Here is a 20,858-nt window from a genome sequence, read left to right as displayed (position 1 = left end):
CTTCATCTGCAAAGTATACATAATCATCCTCATATATCTGTCAACACAACGTTTTCTCCATCAGGATCAAATATGTCCTCTTGTCAGCTGGTGACCTACACATTAAATGACACCTAAAGCAAAATATATGATGGTTGAAATAAATAAAAAAGTGACATTAAGAAAGGAGAATAATAGGCACCAGACAGCCATGAGTGCTCCGTGGCAATGATGGGCAGGCATTGTGAAGAACCTCAACAGTAGTTGAGTAGATGCTCTTATCCATTGTTCTCAATGGCCCTGGGCTACACTATCTGAGAGATTCTTATTATCCTGACAGTTTTTGAATTAGTTATTGGTGGCTGAATGGCTTTCATTCCTGTTTCATGCTCATCTATTTTGGGGACTTCAGAGTTGTTTCATAGTTAAGGCTCCTTTAGACCAGACTTATGATTTGTTGGTAGTAAGATTTCCTAAAAAGTTGTAGTAACCTTTTAATCTATTTGTCAGTTCCACGTGTTAGAAATTACACAGAAAATCCACACCTGAAGTTTTTCCTTGGTGTATACACACGTGCGCACACACACAAATACACATACACGCACACCCTTCAATTAGGGTAATATTTAAAAGCTGAGAAGACAAAATTCCAAATTCTAAAGCCTTAATATGTAGAAGTTCATTTTTAATTTATATTACAGTTCAAGATGTCCCTGGTTGTTAAGGACTTTCCTTCATATAGAAGATAGAAGAATTACACATTTTCCTTCTGGAGCTCCATTATCACAGATGGACTTGTAGTCATCTGTATTGAATGAAAGAAAGAAGGAAAGCATATAAAATACAGATCTTCTTGTTAAAAGCCTTGGCATAGAAATGGCATATACATTTTACTCACAGTTGCCACACTTGTAAAAATTATATGATCAATAGAGTAAAATCTTCTTTATATAAACTTTAATATTAAGCTACATCCAGTATAAATAATCAGGATTTTTTTTTGATTAACACATGAGCAGTAGGCTATGTATTATTGTTCCACCGAACCAGATATAAACTGAACTAATTATGCTAAATTAAACATTAGAAGAAAAGTTATTTCCATAAATTTAAATCTTATTCTCTGTCCATAGAAATAAGTAGGATTTAACTATTTGAAGAGGGGCTGATTATTTCCATGAAGCACCCATAATAGCAACAGAAAACATTCAGAATAAACTTTCCAGTGGGATATTATGTAGTACATTGAAGATATATTGGCAGAATTTTACTAGAGAAGAAAAATACCTCACTTTTCATTTTATAGAAATAGTGTAATAACAGAATATTATATTTAATAAATCTATATAATTCAGATTAGATCATATTTTAACCATTGTAATGACTATAAATAGTAAAATTATATCATGCATGTTAAAACTTGATGGTAATTTTATGTTATACATTTTTTTCATCATAAATTCAGAACTATTTTTGGAACTACAGAGTATGATTGTGTATCCTCCATATGAACAAAAATGTAATAATTTGCATTTTTAGAATATTTACATATCTAAGATCTAGGGAAGTATATTTCAAAGCACAACATAGTTCTAAGGAAAATAGGCATCAAAGGAAAAAACTTGATATAGGAAAGGAGGGGGTGAGACAGGTTTGAAGAGTAGGGTATCTGGTATGAATATACTTAAAATGTTTATTTTGGTTTAAGATATCTTGTTATCTTTTGAGAGAAAACATTTTTTATTTTATTTATAGTAACAATTTATGATTACCTGGGAAATGATGATAAACTCGAATACGTATTATGATGATATGGGTGGGGGACATTCTTAATATTTTTGAGTCCTTTGAAATGACATAATGAGAATTAAATAAATTCCTGGTGTCCTCAATTATACATGTGGCCTTTAAAGAAATAGTTCTTTTTGTACTTGAAGTTTTTCCCCTTTTGGCACATAATAGTATTCAATGCAAAATTTTAGTATTACCAATATTTCTCCATCATTATTCTGTATAACCAGCTACTATTTTCAAGCTTAGGTCAAACTGTCTGTTTTTAGAAGAGGTTGTAACAAATAAGGAATATGGTTATTACTGAAAATGTTAGGCTTCATTTTACAGGGAACTATAGAGTGGTGATAAATTTAAAGGGATGGAGATTTCCGGTTGCCAGTTGCTCTATACGAGGACTATCACCATATAAAGAATCATGCAATACCAAAATTGATGGGAGCTTTGGGAATGTAAAAACAAGCTCTGCTTTATCTTTAGCAGTGGACAAGGAAAAAGCATGATTTATTCCTATTACTTGACAGTATCAAAAGTGACTGCTATAAAAAGTCATGAAAACCTCTTGAAAGATGCAAACCCTGTTCCTTTGGACAGAGATAAACAACTGTTTTCTTGGATAGAATTCTTTAAATAGGGTCACTTTATTTTTTTATTTATTTTTTCTTAAAATGCCTTATATCCTCATTTCATTGTTTTATTTCTATTCTTGTTTTAAAGTTAACTAGTACTATTCAGGATGGTTTACTTTTCACCCTACCATGGTGAAAAATTACATCTTTATCTCTATATTAATCAATTAAATATTAACTGGAAAATTTTTAATTGGTGAAACTTTGAAATGGCAATACATATGGATTATGTGAGAGTTTTTCCAAAGATTCTCTGTTAATTTACTAACTGCATTATGACCAACAGCAGCCCTTCTTAAAGCCTAATTGTATGTGGGTTTATAAATTGCTAAATGTGAACTAATTTTCCATGGATATGAAATACTATATGTCATTATGTAATTAAAAAATTATCCTATATAATAAATAGGATACATTAATAGATAAATATTTTTATTCACAGCGGTTGCTAAATTTTTTCAAAAGTTCTCTGGCATCTATTGAAGTGACCACAAAATTTCTCAATATACTTATTGATGAAGTTTTATGTATTTCCATAGATGACCCATCTTTGACTCAGTAAAGTTATCTGGTCCTGATGCATTATTACTTTAATGCTGAATTATATATTTTTTATCAAATTTGTTAAAAATTGGCAAGAGGTTATTGTATCTAATGCAATGAATTACAGATTTGTTTTGAGTGATGTAAGGAAGAGTAGAATAATTTGATATACACACTATGGTTTTGGATGAGAAGTTTAAATATTTGTGAAATATAAATGTTAATTTAGAACTATAAACAAATCACACTCAAAATTCTTACTGTTTTGCTACTTTGAACTCAGCAAAAATGATTATAAATGTTATATGAAATAATAACTGGAATGACATATAGATTATTTGAAAAGAGTGATAAAGAATAGCAAGAGCCCTGGTAGACATTAAAATATATTCAAGGGAAGATACTTAAAATGTGTAGTATTAATTCCCAAAGAGAAATATTTATCAGTGGTACCGAGTAGACAGGGAAAAAATAGATTAAATTCCATGAAATAGTTTAATCTATGGTAAAGTAGAGATCACTAATTAATAGGGAGAGTAGATGGATAATTTAATACTATGGTTCTTACTTTATAGGGATTGAGACTGGGGAGGGGAGAGCAACAATGTTTTGGATATAGGGCCAGCACTGCCATGTTTTACCAAGTCCCAGAGGAGTTACCTTCACCATTGAAGCCATCTTTCTTTAGAATATGTGCAGTTAGCCTCTAATTGTAACAGTTTCAGAATCTATTTGGGGACAAGAAAAGTCCCACAGAGAATTTCCTGTTGCAATAAAATGAAACCTAAGGCAAAGTTTTAACAAATGTTGGATTGTAGGATACAAGTTAGGGTTTTCATGGAGATTTACAACTGTTGCTGAAACAGTAAGTTAGTCAAAGGAAAATTCTAGATTATTTTTGATATCATTAAAGAAAAAAATCCCTGTGACACTTGTTAAAGAACCGAGTTTTTCGAGGGTGGTGACCAAGTCTATGGAGCTACCCTAGGAGCTAGAGCTGTCATATCCCCTCCTCTTTCACTTCTTGTTGCAAACAATAAAGTCTGTTCATACCGTAGTAAAAAACAAGCAAACAAACAGTAAGGTGGACTTTATTCAGGGGTACTATTGCAGTGGAGTTTCACAGTAGCAGAGAGAAATTGATGTTAATTCTGAGTACAGCAAGGAAATGTGGGAACTTATAGCCATGGAGCATGGTGTGGGTCAATGGATGGAAAATTACTAAGAGGGAAACATCAGGGGTAAGGGGGTATTCTGGCTAAGCCAACCTGACAGGATTCTTTGTAATGGCAGACCAGGGTGACCAGATATCACCTGGCAGATGATGGGAGAAGAGGAATTGATCAGATATTTAGAGTGGGGGATTCCTTCTAAACCAATGTAGCAAGATTCTTGCTAAAACTGGACTCTACGGGAACAGAGACAAAAGTCCATGGTCAGGCCTAAGTGAACAGAGGGCTCAGAAAAGCCTGACTAAAAGTTTGGCCAAGGAGAGACTCTTTGTCAGTATCATGTAACACTCTGTAGCTGGAATTCGCAAACTACACCCTGCTTGCCATTCTAGACCCTTTTCTTAAAGTTTTTTAGAGCAGAGCCAAGTCCATTCATTTACACGTTGTCTATCACTGCTTTCAAGCTACAGTTGCAGAGTTGAATAGTTGCGTCAGAAATCCTATGGCCCATAAACGTAAAATATTTGCTATCTAGTCCTTTACATATAGTATTTGTAGACCTCTTCCCTATAGGCAAATTAATGTATATCTGGGAAATATAAATAAAATTATCAAACTTGTTCTTTTCAGCCTGTTATTAGTGTGTTACATTTTTACAACTGAACAAAATAAAACTTCTAGTGAAACTGTTTTCCTCACGTTAGCTATCTTTTTATTCGGTCATTTATTAAAGCATCTATGCTAATATAATTTCAGAAACGTTCAATAGAGGATTTCATATTGCTCTGTTTTGGGAAATAGAGTTTGATTTTTATTAAAATGCAGAAATATATAAGAGTAAACACCATATTAGTAATAAATGTAGGGTATATGTGTGCCTTTTTCTTAGAGGCATGCTTCTTCAGTGTTGGCCATTTGCTGTGAAACCTTTTCAAGGACTTGTCTGTTAATTTTCTCACTTTGAAACATCTTGACTAGTTGCCACATTAGACACTGAAAACTTATTTGTTAAAAATTGGTGAGTTAATAGTTTATATTCTTTGTAGAAGATCATACATAGGAACAAATGTTAAGTAAAATTCAGATTGTCATTTACTTAGAAATTGCAAGGAAACAGATTTTATGTGAACCATAATACTCAATTTCCAGTAGGTTCCCATATTTTTCTCCCTATTTTCAGATTATATTGGCAGATATGTCTTTATTAATACATGCCATAGGCTTAACATACATTTATTGCATACCTATTACATCCTGGATTACAGCTGAGTTGCTATGAATTACCATGGTCTGTTGTCACACAATCCACACAGAACTTGCCACACAATGCTGTTTAAATAATTATGCTATTGATTTTGTGAAGGGGTGTACATTTACAGAGAGCCCACAATTTTATATAGTTTGCTCAGTAAATGTTGTAAAACATATTTAGAATGGGCATTTTAAAAAGATTCTCCTAGTTGTTGATAATCTTGAACAAGTGTCTTCCTACAAAGATATTTCTTTAAAAAAAAGGCAATATATTGTACCTGTTTAAGGTATAAATAAGAACCTTTATTTTCAGCTAAAATAACAGTTTCATGTTATAAAGCATGTATTGTGTAACGTTCTATGGATGCATAAGAGTTTTTTGGGATATATTATCTCCCATAGCCCCCTTGCAAATTTATTATTGCTGTATTTTGTCATGCATTTATTTTTCTATTTCTCTTTCTTGCTGCCCATCCGCCTCCATCCCTCTTATTTAGGCCCTTTGAAAAAATCAACTTAAGCTGCATGGTGAATATTTTATCATTATTTTCATTTATATTTGAGGTTTCTTAAACTGTGTACTACCTGACCTTTCTTTTAGATTTCTGATTGTATTATGCCATTTTTATTCTTGTCTTTTCATATATATATTCAAGTCATTCATTGCACTTAATCAAAACTAAGGATTTGGAAAAATCATTTGATATTTAATCTTTTTTTTAATATTTTTATTTATTTATTTATTTTATTGGCTGTGTTGGGTCTCTTTCGCTGTGCACGGGCTTTCTTTTTTTTAGTTGCGGTAAGTGGGGGCTACTCTTCATTGTGGTGCGCAGGCTCCTCATTGCCGTGCCTTCTCTTGTTGCAGAGCATGGGCTCTAGGCGCGTGGGCTTCAGTAGTTGCAGCACATGGGCTCAATAGTTGTGGCTCAAGGGCTCTAAAGCGCAGGCTCAATAGTTGTGGCGCATGGGCTTAGTTGCTCTGCGGCATGTGGAATCTTCCTGGAGCAGGGATCGAACCCGTGTCCCCTGCATTGGCAGGCGGATTCTCAACCACTGCGCCACCTAGGAAGCCCTGATATTTAATCTTAAAATATATTTTTAGCATTTCATTGTGAGCATTATCATCTCCTTCCTAAGGAGTGTCACTCTAGCTTATGCTATACATTGTTTGAATAGAATCTTGCTCTTCAAACAGAAGAGCTCCTTCCTTCCTTCCTTCCTTTCTTCCTCTCTCCTTTCCTCCTTCCCTCCCTCTCTTCCTCTCTCCCCTTTTCCCTCCTTTTATTAACATCCTGGAATAAATACACAAAAACGTAATTGGAAGAAATAGAGAAATAATGAATACATTATTGAGATTCTTTTAGAATTTGAAAATAGATACATGTATATGTATAACTGAATCACTTTGCTGTATACCTGAAACAAACACAGCATTGTTAATCAACTATAATCTGATATAAAATAAAAATTTTTTAAAGGTTCTTTTTTTGTGTATATACCAGGCATACTTGAGAAGAGACTAGGATCTTTGAACCATAGATATTAGTGATGCTTATATGATTTAATGGTCTGACTGCTAAATGGAAAAAATATCATGCAACTCATATACCTACTAATGAAATGTTGAAGAGAGTCTAGCATTGCATGTGAAATGTATCTTTAAATGACTATTACTTCAAAGGGATGATCAAAGTAAGAATTCCTAAAGGAGATAGCAATGCTTTTTTGAGAGAATTTCCCTCAATGCAATAACAATGAATGTCTATTCATTTACTGTCTGGTGGCCATAGAGAGTAGTACTATTCCATGAGAAATGTCTTAATTTTGCTGTGACAGCTTGACTTTTCCCAGATGGCTGGCATTTCAAAGTTTGTCTTATATATATTCATAAGAAGGATGAAAGTGTTAATTCTAATTAAAATGATGCCCAGTTCATCAGTAGGTCTAACGAAGCCTCCAAGGATAAGTATATTAAACTGAAGATAATTGACAGGAGTTTTATTATTGGTGAAAAAAATAATTACCAAATCATTGACTTTTGTTGGTCAACATTTTCACTCTCTTTCATAGAGAATTATGAGTTAAAGTTAGGAGGTTAAAAAAAGAAAGTAACATTATACAGAAAAAGCATTGTAGAAGAAAGGTTTACTAGTTGGTCAAACCTTGTAAGAAAAACAAAAGCAAAGTATGTTAAACTGGAAAAATTAGTGCAAAGGTAAAAACATAAAATTATTTTTTTCCAACTCTTACCAGAGTCTAAAACCAGCAATTTTCATCCAAAGCCATCTCTCTAAATAACAGTATTTTTAAAGGAATCTGTTCTTTAAATTTTTACCTCTAAACTGTTAAATATATTATTTTTCATATCTCTTTTGTTTTGATCATTTGAAGTGATTTTTCTCTTTTTTGGCCTTCTATTCCTTTTAGATGCATAAAAAATATATTACCGTCAAGAATGACTTGAGTTTTCACAGAGATAAACACTGCTTTGTAGAGATTATCTCCTAGTTAACTCTGTAAGTAGTCCAATTTCAGAAAAGTAAATTGGATATAAAAAGTTCTAACAGAGAAAGTTATTTATATTTTAAAAGATTTATTTACTTTAGAATAAAATGTGTAAAATTTAGTTAAAAATCAAGTGATAAATATAAAACATATAACAGCTTTATCAAGTGCAATGACATACAAAAACTGTACTTTAAAGAATATATTTTGTTGAATATTGTTGTATATATGGCTGTGAAAACATGAGCATAATCAAGATAATGAACCTAGCCATCATCTCCAGTATTTCCTCACGCACCTTTATCATTTCTCTCTCCTTATCTTTCCTGTGGCTGATCACTAAGGCTCTATACATTAGTCTCTATGCTTTAGATAACATATTCTAGAATTTTATATCTCCGGGATTATATAGTATGCATTTTTCTGCCTGGCCTCTTTAATTTCAGCATAATTATTTTGACATTTATATATGTACTTGCACGTATCAATATTTTATTACTTTCTTGGCTGAGTACTAGAACATTGTTTAGATATACTGTAAGTTGTTTATCCATTCATTTTTTAAAATATTTTGATTGTTTCCTATTTTTACCCCTAAGTATTTCATATTTTGATACTATTTTAAATATTGTTTTGTTAATTTCAATTTCCAACTGTTTGTTGTAGAAATACAAATAATTTTTGTATATTGATCTTGTATCTTATAACCTTCCTAAATTCACTCACTCATTCTAGAATGTTTTCATATATTCCATAGATGTTTTCAGTTCATATTTTAGTTCATTTCATCTATGAATGAAGAAAGTTTTCTTCCTTTCCAAACTAGATTTTTTTGTTGTTGTTGTTATTGTTATTTCCTTGTTTCACTGTACAGATCCTCCAGTACAGTGGTCAATAGATATAGTGAAACAGACATTCTTGCCTTGTTCCTGATCTTAGAATGAAAGCATTCAAATTTTCACTATTAAATGTGATGCTAGTTAAATTCCTGGGATAAATCACCCCTTTTTCATGATTTAATATTCTTTATAAATATGTTTGCATTTCATATTTCTAAAAAATTTAAGAGTTTTTCTCTCTTTGTACATGAGAGCTATTGACCTGTGATTTTCTTTACTAGTAATATCTCTTTCTGGTTTCAGTATCAAAGTAATACTGACCTCATGAGACATGTTGGGTAGTAATTCCTACTTTTCAGTATTTTGGAAATTTTTGTTCAGAATTGATATTTTTTCTTTTTTAAGTGTTTGATGGAATTCATTAGTAAAGCCATCTGTGCCTGGACATTGAGTTTTCCTAATGTATGTGCTGATCATCACTCAGCTAAGCACTCAAAGAGCCTTTTGCAGATCTCAGAGTATTCTATTTTTTTTAATCAGTCTCCTCTACAGTAATATGTATATATGTGTGTATTACATTATATATAAACATATTTATTACATTTTTATTTTTCCTAAGTATGTATCTATCATAATTAGTTATACACTTGTTTTAATCTGCATAATTAAAGAAGAGTGAGTACAGGTGTGACATTTGAATACAGGTTTGGAAAATTGAATTATTGGCCCCAGTTCTTCACCCCTCCTTGTATTCATTATCTTTCCCTTGTGACTTTTCAGTTCTTTTCTGTGAAGGGGAAGTGTTTTTCCTGACTCCTTAACTTTGGCTTCGACTATATGACTTAATTTGGCCAGTAGGATAAGAGCCAAAGTTATTTGCAAGTTTGAACCTACCTTTCAAGAGACCTAGCTAGGTTTTTGTTTGTTCTGTTCTACCTCTGCTGTGATGGGAGAGCTTTACTAGTATTTGCTGGAGCAGACTGAGCCCAGACTATAATGAGAAGCCAAGTCTAGCCAGATCCACAGACTGAGGCAGAGTTGCCCTGCCAAATCCAGGCTAGGTTAGATGACCCCAGCAAACCCCCAGAATAAATAGCAGGAGATTAGAACATAGATGGAATTGAACCCACTTAGAATAACAAAACATGAATAATGCATACAAAAAGTTAACAGATCTGGTCTTTATCACAAAATGGCAAGATAACACATTATGTAACCCTGGCCAAGCCAGAAAAAAATATATTTTCTAGGGCAGTTCAGTTTACAGAAAACTTGAAATGGGCCTGCACAATACCGAAGTCCATTGGAACACGGATAAAGGGTTAAGAAAGTGTGGCATGGAGAGACAAAGCTATAACCATCAGTACTAACAAAGATACAAAGTTAGAGCTTATATTATTATGATCATCCTGTAGGAGTGATAAAGTAAGAAATGCATATTCTGTAATCTAGGCTCATGGAGTAAAAGCTGTGAGCAGTACACAAAAGAGGTTTCACAAGAGATTAACGCTGGTCCAATACAATAACTTCTAGGCATGTGGTTAAGAAGTTACTTGCTGAAGGGGATCTGAGGAAAGTATTAAGACCCACCATTTTTTCAATTTTATTTATGTAATTTGAATAATTTCCATTCAAGTTTGTGCTTAAATCATTGCAACAAAGCTTTTACTTCATTTTAATGAATCATAAATTATATATTAAAAAAAAAAAACCCCAAAACCCTTTAGCCTAGATTTCTAACCTGTGATCCCTGTCTATTAGAATGAAGAGGCTTGCAGCCAGAGTGGGCAAAGCCAGATAACTGATACTTTTTTCTTATAATTCATCAGCAAGTTCTATAGGCCTGCCTTCAAAATTTATCCCAAATATGTTCCCTCTTCTTGATCACTATTAATGTCACAGGTCAAATCTAGACTGAAATAGCCATGTTTGAACGCCAACAATCCATTCTTTCAGAAGTGGTTGGTCTTATCTTTTATCTTCCATTAGCTTCATGTTATATTTAGAATAAAAATCCCAACTCATGATCATGGCCCAGTAGCCCTCCCCTGCCCTCTTGGTCTAGCTTTTGCCTGCCTCTGCAACTTCATCTCCTACATTTGCCACATTTCATGTGATGGCACTCCTACTAACTTCCCTAAGTTTTTAGACTCTCCATGTTGTTTCCTTCTTTAGGGTCTTTGCATTAGTTACTTACTGACATAAATATCTCCTTTTACTTACTAATCTTCTAAGGCTGCTGTAATAAAATACTGCATACTTGGTGGCTTAAACAAGAGGAATTTATTTTCTCACTGCTCTAGAGGCTGGAAATCCAAAATCAAGGTTCTAGCGGTGTTGGTTTCTTGTGAGGACTCTTCCTGGCTTGCAGATGGCTACATGCTTGCTGTGTCCTCAGATGGCCCTTCCTCTGTACATGTACACTACTGGTGTCTCTTCCTTTTCTTATAAGGACACCCTGCCCTTATGATCTCATTTAATCTCAGTAACCTTCTTTAAGGCTCTGTCTCTAAATACAGTCATATTGGGGGTTAGGGTTTTGTTCTGTGAATTTGGGAGGCCACATAATTCAGTCTATAATGCCTTCTGTCTGTTCCCTACCATTTAAGATCATCACATGGCTGATGACTTTTCATTATTTAGGTCTTATTTGCAATATCACTTCTCTAGAGAGTTCTTCCTTGACTGTGGTTTATCCCCAATGTAATGTAACTTCACAAAACCAGGCACATTCTGACTCTGTCCACTCATCTCCAAGATTAGTATACCCAGAATTATGCTTGGCACTTATAACACATTGAAAAAACATTTGTTGAATGAATGCATTCTTCCAGTGCTCTCACTTGTGAGGAATAGTTATTTCTGGATGTGCCACAGACTTTAACAATGCATTTTTTGTGCCATTTCTTAGTGATATACACCTAAGCTTCATGATCCATACTGATATCCAGAAAGATAGAATATAATAATGTTATTTTGAATATACTGCTGAATAGAGTAACTGGTTTATCTGAGTTAGAGAACATTGTTATTTAAATGAGATACTATGCTCTGGTTTCTCTTCAGATCGCATAAATCTTTCGCCTTTTAAATGAGATACTGTTTTATTTATTTATTTTTTTAAATCATTGACCCTAGCTATTATGGAACCTCTCTGCTTTTTTCTCAGTTGGGGCCTTTTCTTTGACTCTTTCTTGGACAGATGCCATAACTTTTCAGATACTTGGATTATTATTTTATTCTATTACTTATTCATTTTAAAATGTCAGTCTCAAATTCCAGTCAAAGCTTTTCTACATGTTACCATCTGTGCTGACAGCTTTTATGCTTCAAGAGTACTGGGGTGTGGGTGGGCTTCCAGATACCTCTTCTCTCTCACACTTCTAGATGCCAGCTCCATCTGTGATGTGGCAAGAGTGGACAGATTTCTCCTTACAGGACTCAGTGAGATTGTAGTCTTCTTTTTGCGGTTGTTGATGTTTCTAAGGCTGATACTCACTCCAGATGTCCCTTGTGTACCTGGCCTCCCAGTGCCCATGCTTCTCCTGTGTGGTATTTGTGTGCTTTCCTCTGAGAGTTACGTAATTGGTATCCCATTTCTTGGGTCACTGAAGAGGCAGATCAAGATTCAGCTTTATTTCTTTCATCTCTTTATTCTTCATTAAAAGCAAAACCAAAACAAAGTAGATAAAACTACTTCTTAAGGTGCTTTTTCCTTGTGATAACTTGATTGAATGGGTATTAGCAGATCAAGTTAAGCCAAGGAACCTTATTCATTTGCATCCCACCCAAGGAAAGATCATATCCTTGCTTTATCAAAGAATAGGAGGACAGGTAACTAGTGCTTCTTATCTCAGCATCTCCATCTCTCTGTTTTGGTCATTATTTTCATGCCTGGGAGCGTTAAACTATCTATGGATCCAAAGGCTTACCAACTATTTGGAAGAAAGAATAGATCTCACTTGATAAATTCGAGGGAACATCTTAGGCAACCTTAAATTTATGAGGGATTCTTTTGACTACCTCACTTCACGTTACCCCCAGAGACCATTCTCTCTCATCAGTCATTATCGCTGTGAGGAGTGGGGGCATTGAAACTGGTGAATCCTGATAAGCCATTCCTTGAGCTCACTGTCTCCAACAGTTAAGTTTGTGAATTTAGAAGTACAGCTTCCTGGCAGTGATTAAATTCAACTTGGGCCTTTCTTGAAATTTGTGACTGTGGGAAAGTTCTCATTTAACATTCAGTTACAGTAGCATTTTACTGCATGATGTGCTTTATAGTATATCTTATGTAAAATGGGGGGTTTATATAAAAAACTTTTCTACTTTTTCTCATTTTCTATTTCTGTTTTACTTGTAGTTATTCATGCTCTCAAGTTTTGTAAGATTGTTATACAAAATATTTTCATATTTTTCCCAACTTTAAAAATTTTAATTTACATATTAAATATTTAAATGTGTCAATTTACACTATAATTTTGGTTTGCCTTTACATCTGTTTTTTTTCAAATTTGAATTTCTTTCCCACAAGGGATTCCTCATGACCAGAACCTTACTTAGATTTCAAGGATTTTATTCTTAAATTATTTACCTTCATTTTCATAATCTGCCTTCTAAAATCTATTTTCCATGTTCTGATTTTACTAGTATATATTAGCTTGGTAATACATTAGCTATAAGCAAATACTACTAAAAGCTATTGTCAGGGAAAATGTGTTTTTCACTTTTATATTATATAAATATTAGAAGTAAATTCTTAGGTTTTTTAAAATACCACTTTACAGTGTTTCTTTTAAAATTATTTTCTGTTTATATTCGTTTAGATAAAAATCCTCAAATAGATAAATAAATATCCCATTTTCTCTCTAAGGAGCTACAAAATTCAATTATTCATAAAGAAAAATATCAGCCTGAGTAAAGAATTATCTGTAAGATTAGCAGAATGAATCTATTGCAGCATTTATACTTTGTACCCTGGAATTGATTTTTTATGAATTTTAATAGAGGCAATATTTTACATTTGAGTATATTACATAGGAAAGTGAAATGTCAAAGTTCATCCCTCTCAGAGTTCAGTCTCTCCTCTTTCTCTCTCTCTCTTTTACTTAAGGAATTCTCTTATGAGAATATCTGGTGGTCAGTTCATTTCTCATTCTTTTAGAACATATATTTGCATATCAAAGTCCTGAAACAAATAAATATACTTGTTGATGGTCCCATCTGCTCTTCTCATCCTACTGATACCTAGTGTAGGGAAAAGACGGTGTATTGGAGAAGACAGCCTAATTGTTTAACTATACACCAGTTTCTTTCAAATGGCAAAATACACAGATATTTTCCATATGCTTAATATCTACTTCTTTGAAACTGTTAGAGCCAAAATAAAGTACTGATCCCTGTCATGGGAAAGGGTGATAAGGGTGTGATTATCAGGTCTCTATTTGTAGCTTGTTGTAATTTCATATAAAAAACGTTGCCATTTTTATGACTGTAAACAGTAAGCATTATGAGGAAGTCAATTTTAAGCTTTAAAATTAGCACACATATCCTGACATTTTATTTCTAATTGATCTGAAAGAAATTCTAAAATAAACATTTTATATTCTCAAACATGAAGAATTTGAACCAAGCATGGAATGAATACAGGAATATTTATTGTTTACTTTTTACTTTGAGGATCTAAAACTTAGAATCTAAAACACATAAGAAAATCTAGTTGAAATTTTGAAAATTCAAGAAATTGTTTATGTTTCATTGAACTTTCATCTTCTATGAGCCCAGTGTTACATTCAAAGATACCACATTGAATGACACAGTCTCTGCCAGTAAAGAGTTAACATTTGCAAGCTGCTCACCAATTGCTTTCTCTCTTTTCTTCCCATTTTAGTGTTAGATTATTTTAAGTGACTCTTGATTCTGATGTATTTTATTTGAAAAATTATCTTTAAAAAATACTCAAGCTTAAAAACAAACCACTCTTTAATGACAGGCGTTCTGGTTTCTGAAATCGCTGAACAATGCAAAGTTTTTGTATAATAATAATTCTTTGTAAGGAGTTGGTTACGATATAATTGGAAATGCTGCCTCCATAGGTATAATTTTAAGAGGAAGCAGTGTGGTTTTAATGATGAGATATGCAGGCTCTGGAGTTTCATACTGGCTGAGTTCCAAGCTCAGTTCTGCTACTCGCAGAGTAAGCTGTTCAACCACTGCAAAATGGAAGAAAGCAGTTCCTGTGTCATGAGATTTTTGTGAGTATTAATTGAGATAATGTACAGAGAGGATTTAGCATAACACTTCTGACCTGATAACCCTTTGCCATGTTAGCTTTTATTATTATGCAAATTTTCAAAAAATTTATTAAAAAATAATTAAAACTCTACCAGGGAGGAAGGAGAGAGAGTGATATTAAGTGAGTGAGTTAGTTGGGAGAGAGAGTTGATAAAAAAAACAAAAGCTTCTTACATTAATGATTTGAAACTGGGCAGAGAAACTTTATATCTACTTCTTACAAGTGAAGATATTGATGCTGCCTGAAGAATACTGGTGTCAGTAGAAATTTAGCTACTTTTAGTCTGTTAAGAATTAGCATGAATAAACATTAACAAGTTAATGAAACCTCTGTCTGAAAATAAGTGAATCCAGTTGCTTGTTTAATGTACCAAAACCCAACCTTCTAATGCTTGATAATAGTCTCAGTTCCTCTTTAACTGTGAGGAAATAGCTTCTGTCCCAGAGGTATACTGTCTTTAAAGAAAGTCTATTTTTATTAACATCCCTTTGTGGCCATAACTACTATTATGTGGTTAGAGTAAAATATCTTGCTGATGACCCATTTCTGTTTCTAATAGTTCTTAATCAAGAATGATATGCAATCCAGATACACATTTCTTTCCTTTGTACTTACTCCTAATTCCCATATTCTGGTCCCAAAGTAAAATTGGGTGTCTAGAATTCCCATTAAAACTGTCAGTGACCAAATTTTATTTGTTGCTATCTAGCATTTTAAAATGTTCAGCATTATTTCACAATTTAAATTTGTTAGTTTGGTATTCCAAAAATGGAAAGTAAAAAAATAATTTTGAGAGGATACACAGGGTAGGATTAACCATGCTTTATTGGTCCATTGAGGAATGATTGGAGGAATTGGTTAATTTTGTGTGGAGAATAAAAACCTGAAGACTGATTTAGTAACTAGCAGTATATAGGGGAGAACTAAATTGCTTGTTTTTATTCCATGGGTGAATTTGTAGAACTTATTTAACCCCTTTAAACAACACCTTCCTGGTTTGCAAGGTGAAGATAGTACTTATTCTGCCTTATGACTGTTGGGAGGATTAAATGACAATATAGATTAATTTTTGAATATAGTATCTGGTAATAATAGGAGCGCAATAAAAAATGTCTTTTGTTTTTCTTTATAGGTGGTGTGGTCACCATGAATATCAAACTAGGAAGTTGTAGTTATGATTACCTGAAACATTCAGAAGAGTTATATGTGCTACAGTAGTTAGCTGTGGAGTATTCTCTCTCCCCCACCCCTCTCTTCAAAGAAAAAAGTGAAAAATTGATTTTTTTCAGGAACAACTACTGTGCTCTTCACAATTAAATGTGATTTCTAAAAGAGCTTTAAAAGTCATGATGATTTTCTAGTTTATAAAAAGTGGAAAATCATTTTTAATGTGTTGTTAATAATGCTATTTTAAGGCACTCTATCCCTAGAAACTAGTATGCTTGGCAACCCAAGTAACCACCTTTGATATCTTGCCATAATCCAGAGTTAGAGCCATAGAACAGAGTTTATAATCCTACTACTTCTGTAACCCCTTCCAGTCTTCCAGCATCTTTCCCTCCCTCTCCTTACTCCGGAAAGTTCTCCTAACTTCATTCCCTTCGCAGAGCATCTAGTATAATCTTTTCAGTTTGGCTACTTCTTAGAACTTCAGTGTAGTACCAAGTTATTACCTCATAAATTACCATGATAAATTTATTTTAGTGAGGAATTTTAAGCAACCTAAATATCTAATACTCCAGGAATGAACTAAGAAACTGTCCACTAGATGAAATATTATGGTTAGGCTAAAATTTAAGAAATAGAAGAATACAAAATTGTAAAAATTATAGGTATGACTTCATAAAACTCATATATTATTTGCCATGATGAGAATATTATGGGATTTTTCCCATCTTTTTAAATTTTGGAATTGTGTGTGTAATTTATTAAGAAAAAATACGTGTGCATTAATTAACATTAAAAAGTATAATGTGGCAATTCAAATCCAAAGAACTAGAGAATATTGATGAACTACAGTTACTAGGTTACCCATATTATAAAAGTTATGCAGAGCAGGAGGGACTGAGAAACTTTGAAGAAAAGTTAAGGGGTTCTTAGGAATGTGGCAGTAAGTTCCAAGTCAGAAACATGGAAAATCCTGAGTTGTGTGAGGAGGCTTCTGGTGACTCAGTATTTTCAGAAAGGGTGGTATGAATTGGTTTAGGAGATAATTTACTCTTTTTACTATGTGCACTGTTTTATTTTTTTTTTATTTTTTATTTTTTTTAGTATCCTTTTATTATTTTTTTTAAGCACAAATGCCCACACAACTTTGACTTACAAGGTAGTTCTATATAGAATAAATTGTTAGTGATCTTGATACTATAAACTATGTACAATTAAATGTAGTTTTTACAGGGTACATAATTATGCTTCTCACATCAGAGGACAATTATAGTTGAGATTAAAAATAAAGTGTAATATGAACATGTCCACTCATATGTAGCAGGGTGGGAAGTCTCCCTGAAGTTTATGCAGATGATTTTTACTTGTTATTGCAGAGTGTGAATTTGTAGGGGAAAAAATAATACACTAACCCTTGGGTCCCATACAGGCAAATTAAGATTGCATTCTTCAGGCTGTTTCAATAGGACTGGATTTGGCCATTCCCATTTAGAAAATACCAAGAAAAATTTATGTACAAGAGTTGATGCTATTGCATTTGGATAAAGCTGGGAAGTTCTTGCTACTAGCATAGCCCAGGAAACACCACCAAGGAAACCTAATATATTGGAATAGATGTCGTGGCGTTTGGCCCACAGTTTGATAGCTCTCCAGGTTAACCTGAAGTTGTCAATGTTTGGTACTAGATGTAAAATTTCATTGGTTACTCTGCAACCGTTAAGACTTCTTATGCATGTTATATCAAAATTTTTAAGCAGATTGTCATCTCTTAAGTCCAAGTCTTCTGGAATAGTCTGCAGTGCTAATCTTGCAAACAAAATATCAATCTCTATCCCATCAAAACACAGTTTTATAACTGGTACAAATGCCTCTTCAACAGCTCTTAAATCTTTTACTTCTTCCTGTAATTTCAACTTATCATAGAATGAGGTGAAAAAGTTACTTTGATCAACATGTCTTGGTGCAACACACAATGCATCAATATTGGCACCTTTTGTATGTACTCCTAATCTGTAAGATCCAAATGTAAAAATTTTTCCACCAACATTTTCAATTAAGATTGTGGAAGATTCTTGCTTTCACTGATTTCTCGTATCCACTCTTTTACGAGGTTATTTAATTTTCCCAAAATTAAAATCCTGTGCTGCAGTTCCTCTTCCTCTTCAAAAACCCCAAAGGGCTTCAGAGTCTCAATTAGTTTCTGTGTAAGCAGGCAGTCAATCTCACTGGGGACTGCTAGGCTGATGGGAGAGGTAATGCCATAGTGCTTCTGTGGTGGCTGTGATCCCTGTGTTGTAACTGGAAACGGCATCGTCTCCTGCGCCAGCACCGCCCAGTCACTTCCCCCCAGCAACCGCTGCCGCCCTGGGCATGATCCACTGTTTGGGGGGGGGGGGGGGCGGCCTGCCTCAGCCCTGGGTCCAACCTCCTGCACTGTTTTATTGAAGTTGCATATTTAATTACAGCAATTGTAGTTAAAGTGTTCTGTTGTGCATGGATGTTAGATCATTCTGCATTGAAGAAAACTTGTTGATAATTATTATGGACAAAATTTAATCTAGGAAAAATTGAAATACTTAATTTTAACGATATAGATGAAAGATAGTCTATCACCACAAATAAGCAATGAAGTAACATCCTGAATTATCACCACATATATCATAGATCTTTAAGAAAACTCTAGAAGCAATATTTAAAACAAATTATTTAAAGATCACTAGTAAGAAAAGAAATAAAAACATTCCAGTTTTAATGGTAAAAAGTAGTAGCCATATGATGGTGCTTGACTGGATACAGTACCATAATGCTGACCATATTTTACAGCAAATTGAACATATTCTTAACTCAATAGCTAGAATAAAAGATGGTATGGAATGTCAGTTCAGACACCCCTCCAAAACACACAACCCTTAATTTCAGAAATGTAAGACTATTGAAAAACCCAAGTTCATTACTATGGCAGTGGCATTGAGGTTCAATAAGACTACATCAGAAAATAGCCCCAAATCAGAGCTGCATCATTCCAAGAATGCAAAAAAAAAATGCTATTATGCCTAGTCACCCTCCAAAATTATAATCCATGTTTTTTGAAGTAATGAAAATCTTGATTATAGAATATATATACAAGTGTCTTGTGGTTTTATAAATCAAATAACATTTTTTAAGAATTATTATGAACTAAAACCAAAGACAAACAAAAAACCTCTTATTTTGGATTTAAGGGGGTTCACCTTAGTTGTCTCATTCATTTATAACCTTATTATTGAGCATAACTCTGTCCCTCTGTATCACACACTGATTGTATTCTAAGGCAGCGTTCTAATCTCTCTACGTTGCTACTTTAAGAACAAAAAAACACTTTCAATTTGACAACTTTCAATTTGAGCATTCTTTTCTCAACTGATACAGTCAAACAGTTCCTATTGTTAAAAATGAAAGTGATTCATTTCTGAATTATAATTTCATTTGTATAAAAAATTATCTGATCCTAGTGATGAGTTTTTTACTTCCTGACCTCTAATGAGCTGTTAATGTGAACAGATATAGCAAACTGAACTCTACTTTCGTTCCTTGGGGACAGTTTTACAGTCTTTGTAATTGTCAGTGCCATAAGTGTACATTATCACAACCTCAATATTTTTATCTTTTATAGACTTAATATATAAAACTGTTGTCCATGAAAACACCATTTAGTATAATGTGAATGGTTCATCCAATTTTCTAAATAGAAGATTCAGTTTCTGTTAGAATTTCCTTTAATTTTTGCATCAGCAAATGTGTTCCTCTAAAGGCATTATTCCTTGCTGGAAGTTACCTCCAGCAATAAATTGTTGTTTTAAAACGTCTAGAATTCAGTTGTGTCTGAGCAGATGGCTTTCCTTTTACCTGATTGCTTAAAATCTTCCAGGCTTAGCTTTTACTATTAGTAGACTACCTACACCAGTTGTTTTCAAAGTAACATAAGCAGGCTACTAAAATTAATGTGTATGCATGTGCCCCTCCCCTACGCCTGCTGAGACCAGCTCCGCGACTCGAGGTGAGTGAGGGGTGCCGCAAGCTTGAAGAAAACACAGACACAGACTGAAGAGAAAAGTGGGATGGGGGCGGGGGGGGGGGGGGCTCAAGACCTCTGGGATCAAGAGCCCTGCTGACTCATCCCGCGTTGCTTTTATTGGTTTCTCCTCTAACATTCTCAGGTTACTCCCATAAACAATCAAAGGCCTCACATGACTGGGGCAATGATCTTTGTTTGCCTCCTGGGTCCGAGTTGAGCAGGTGTGGATTTGAGCTGGGCGTGGAGAGCAAAACTGCCCTGGGGGCAGGAGACCTCTCTCAGATATTAGGGGGTCTGTGCCCCACCCCTGTTGGCCCCTCTGCGACTGTGACTGTCTTAGGTTGTTCCTCCCTTGAGGAATGTTACCTGTCTCTGGCTAACCAGTCATCCTCCAGGGCCAAACAGGGTGATATAAGGAAGGCTCTATGCACCACCCCTGCTGGCCCCTCTGCGGCTGTGCCTGTCTTAGGTTGTTCCTCCTCTGAGGAATCTTACCCGTCTTTGGCTAACCAGCCATCCTGCAGGGCCAAACAGGGTGATACGAGGTGTGCAGTGAGAAAGGGGCTGCGCCCCTAGAGACGGTTAACCCTCTGCCTATGCCCCCATAGTCTCCATGCCCCGCACCCTCAG

At 34.2% G+C, this 20,858-nt stretch overlaps 2 protein-coding genes across 13 annotated transcripts in view; one reads left to right on the top strand and one right to left on the bottom strand.

Annotated features, from left to right (window-relative positions):
• The window catches only part of EPHA6 (EPH receptor A6), an 868,712-nt gene that overhangs the window by 161,930 nt on the left and 685,924 nt on the right, over positions 1–20,858 (top strand). The window lies entirely within an intron of this gene.
• Positions 17,542–18,485, bottom strand: LOC130829736 (poly(A) polymerase alpha-like). The gene is given in 2 exon segments (XM_057696168.1): positions 17,542–18,230; positions 18,233–18,485. Coding segments are annotated over 2 exon segments (942 nt in total).

This window comes from Hippopotamus amphibius, chromosome 10, assembly GCF_030028045.1.
Source record: "Hippopotamus amphibius kiboko isolate mHipAmp2 chromosome 10, mHipAmp2.hap2, whole genome shotgun sequence".
NCBI lineage: Eukaryota > Metazoa > Chordata > Mammalia > Artiodactyla > Hippopotamidae > Hippopotamus > Hippopotamus amphibius.
This window is presented reverse-complemented; position numbering and strand designations above follow the sequence as displayed.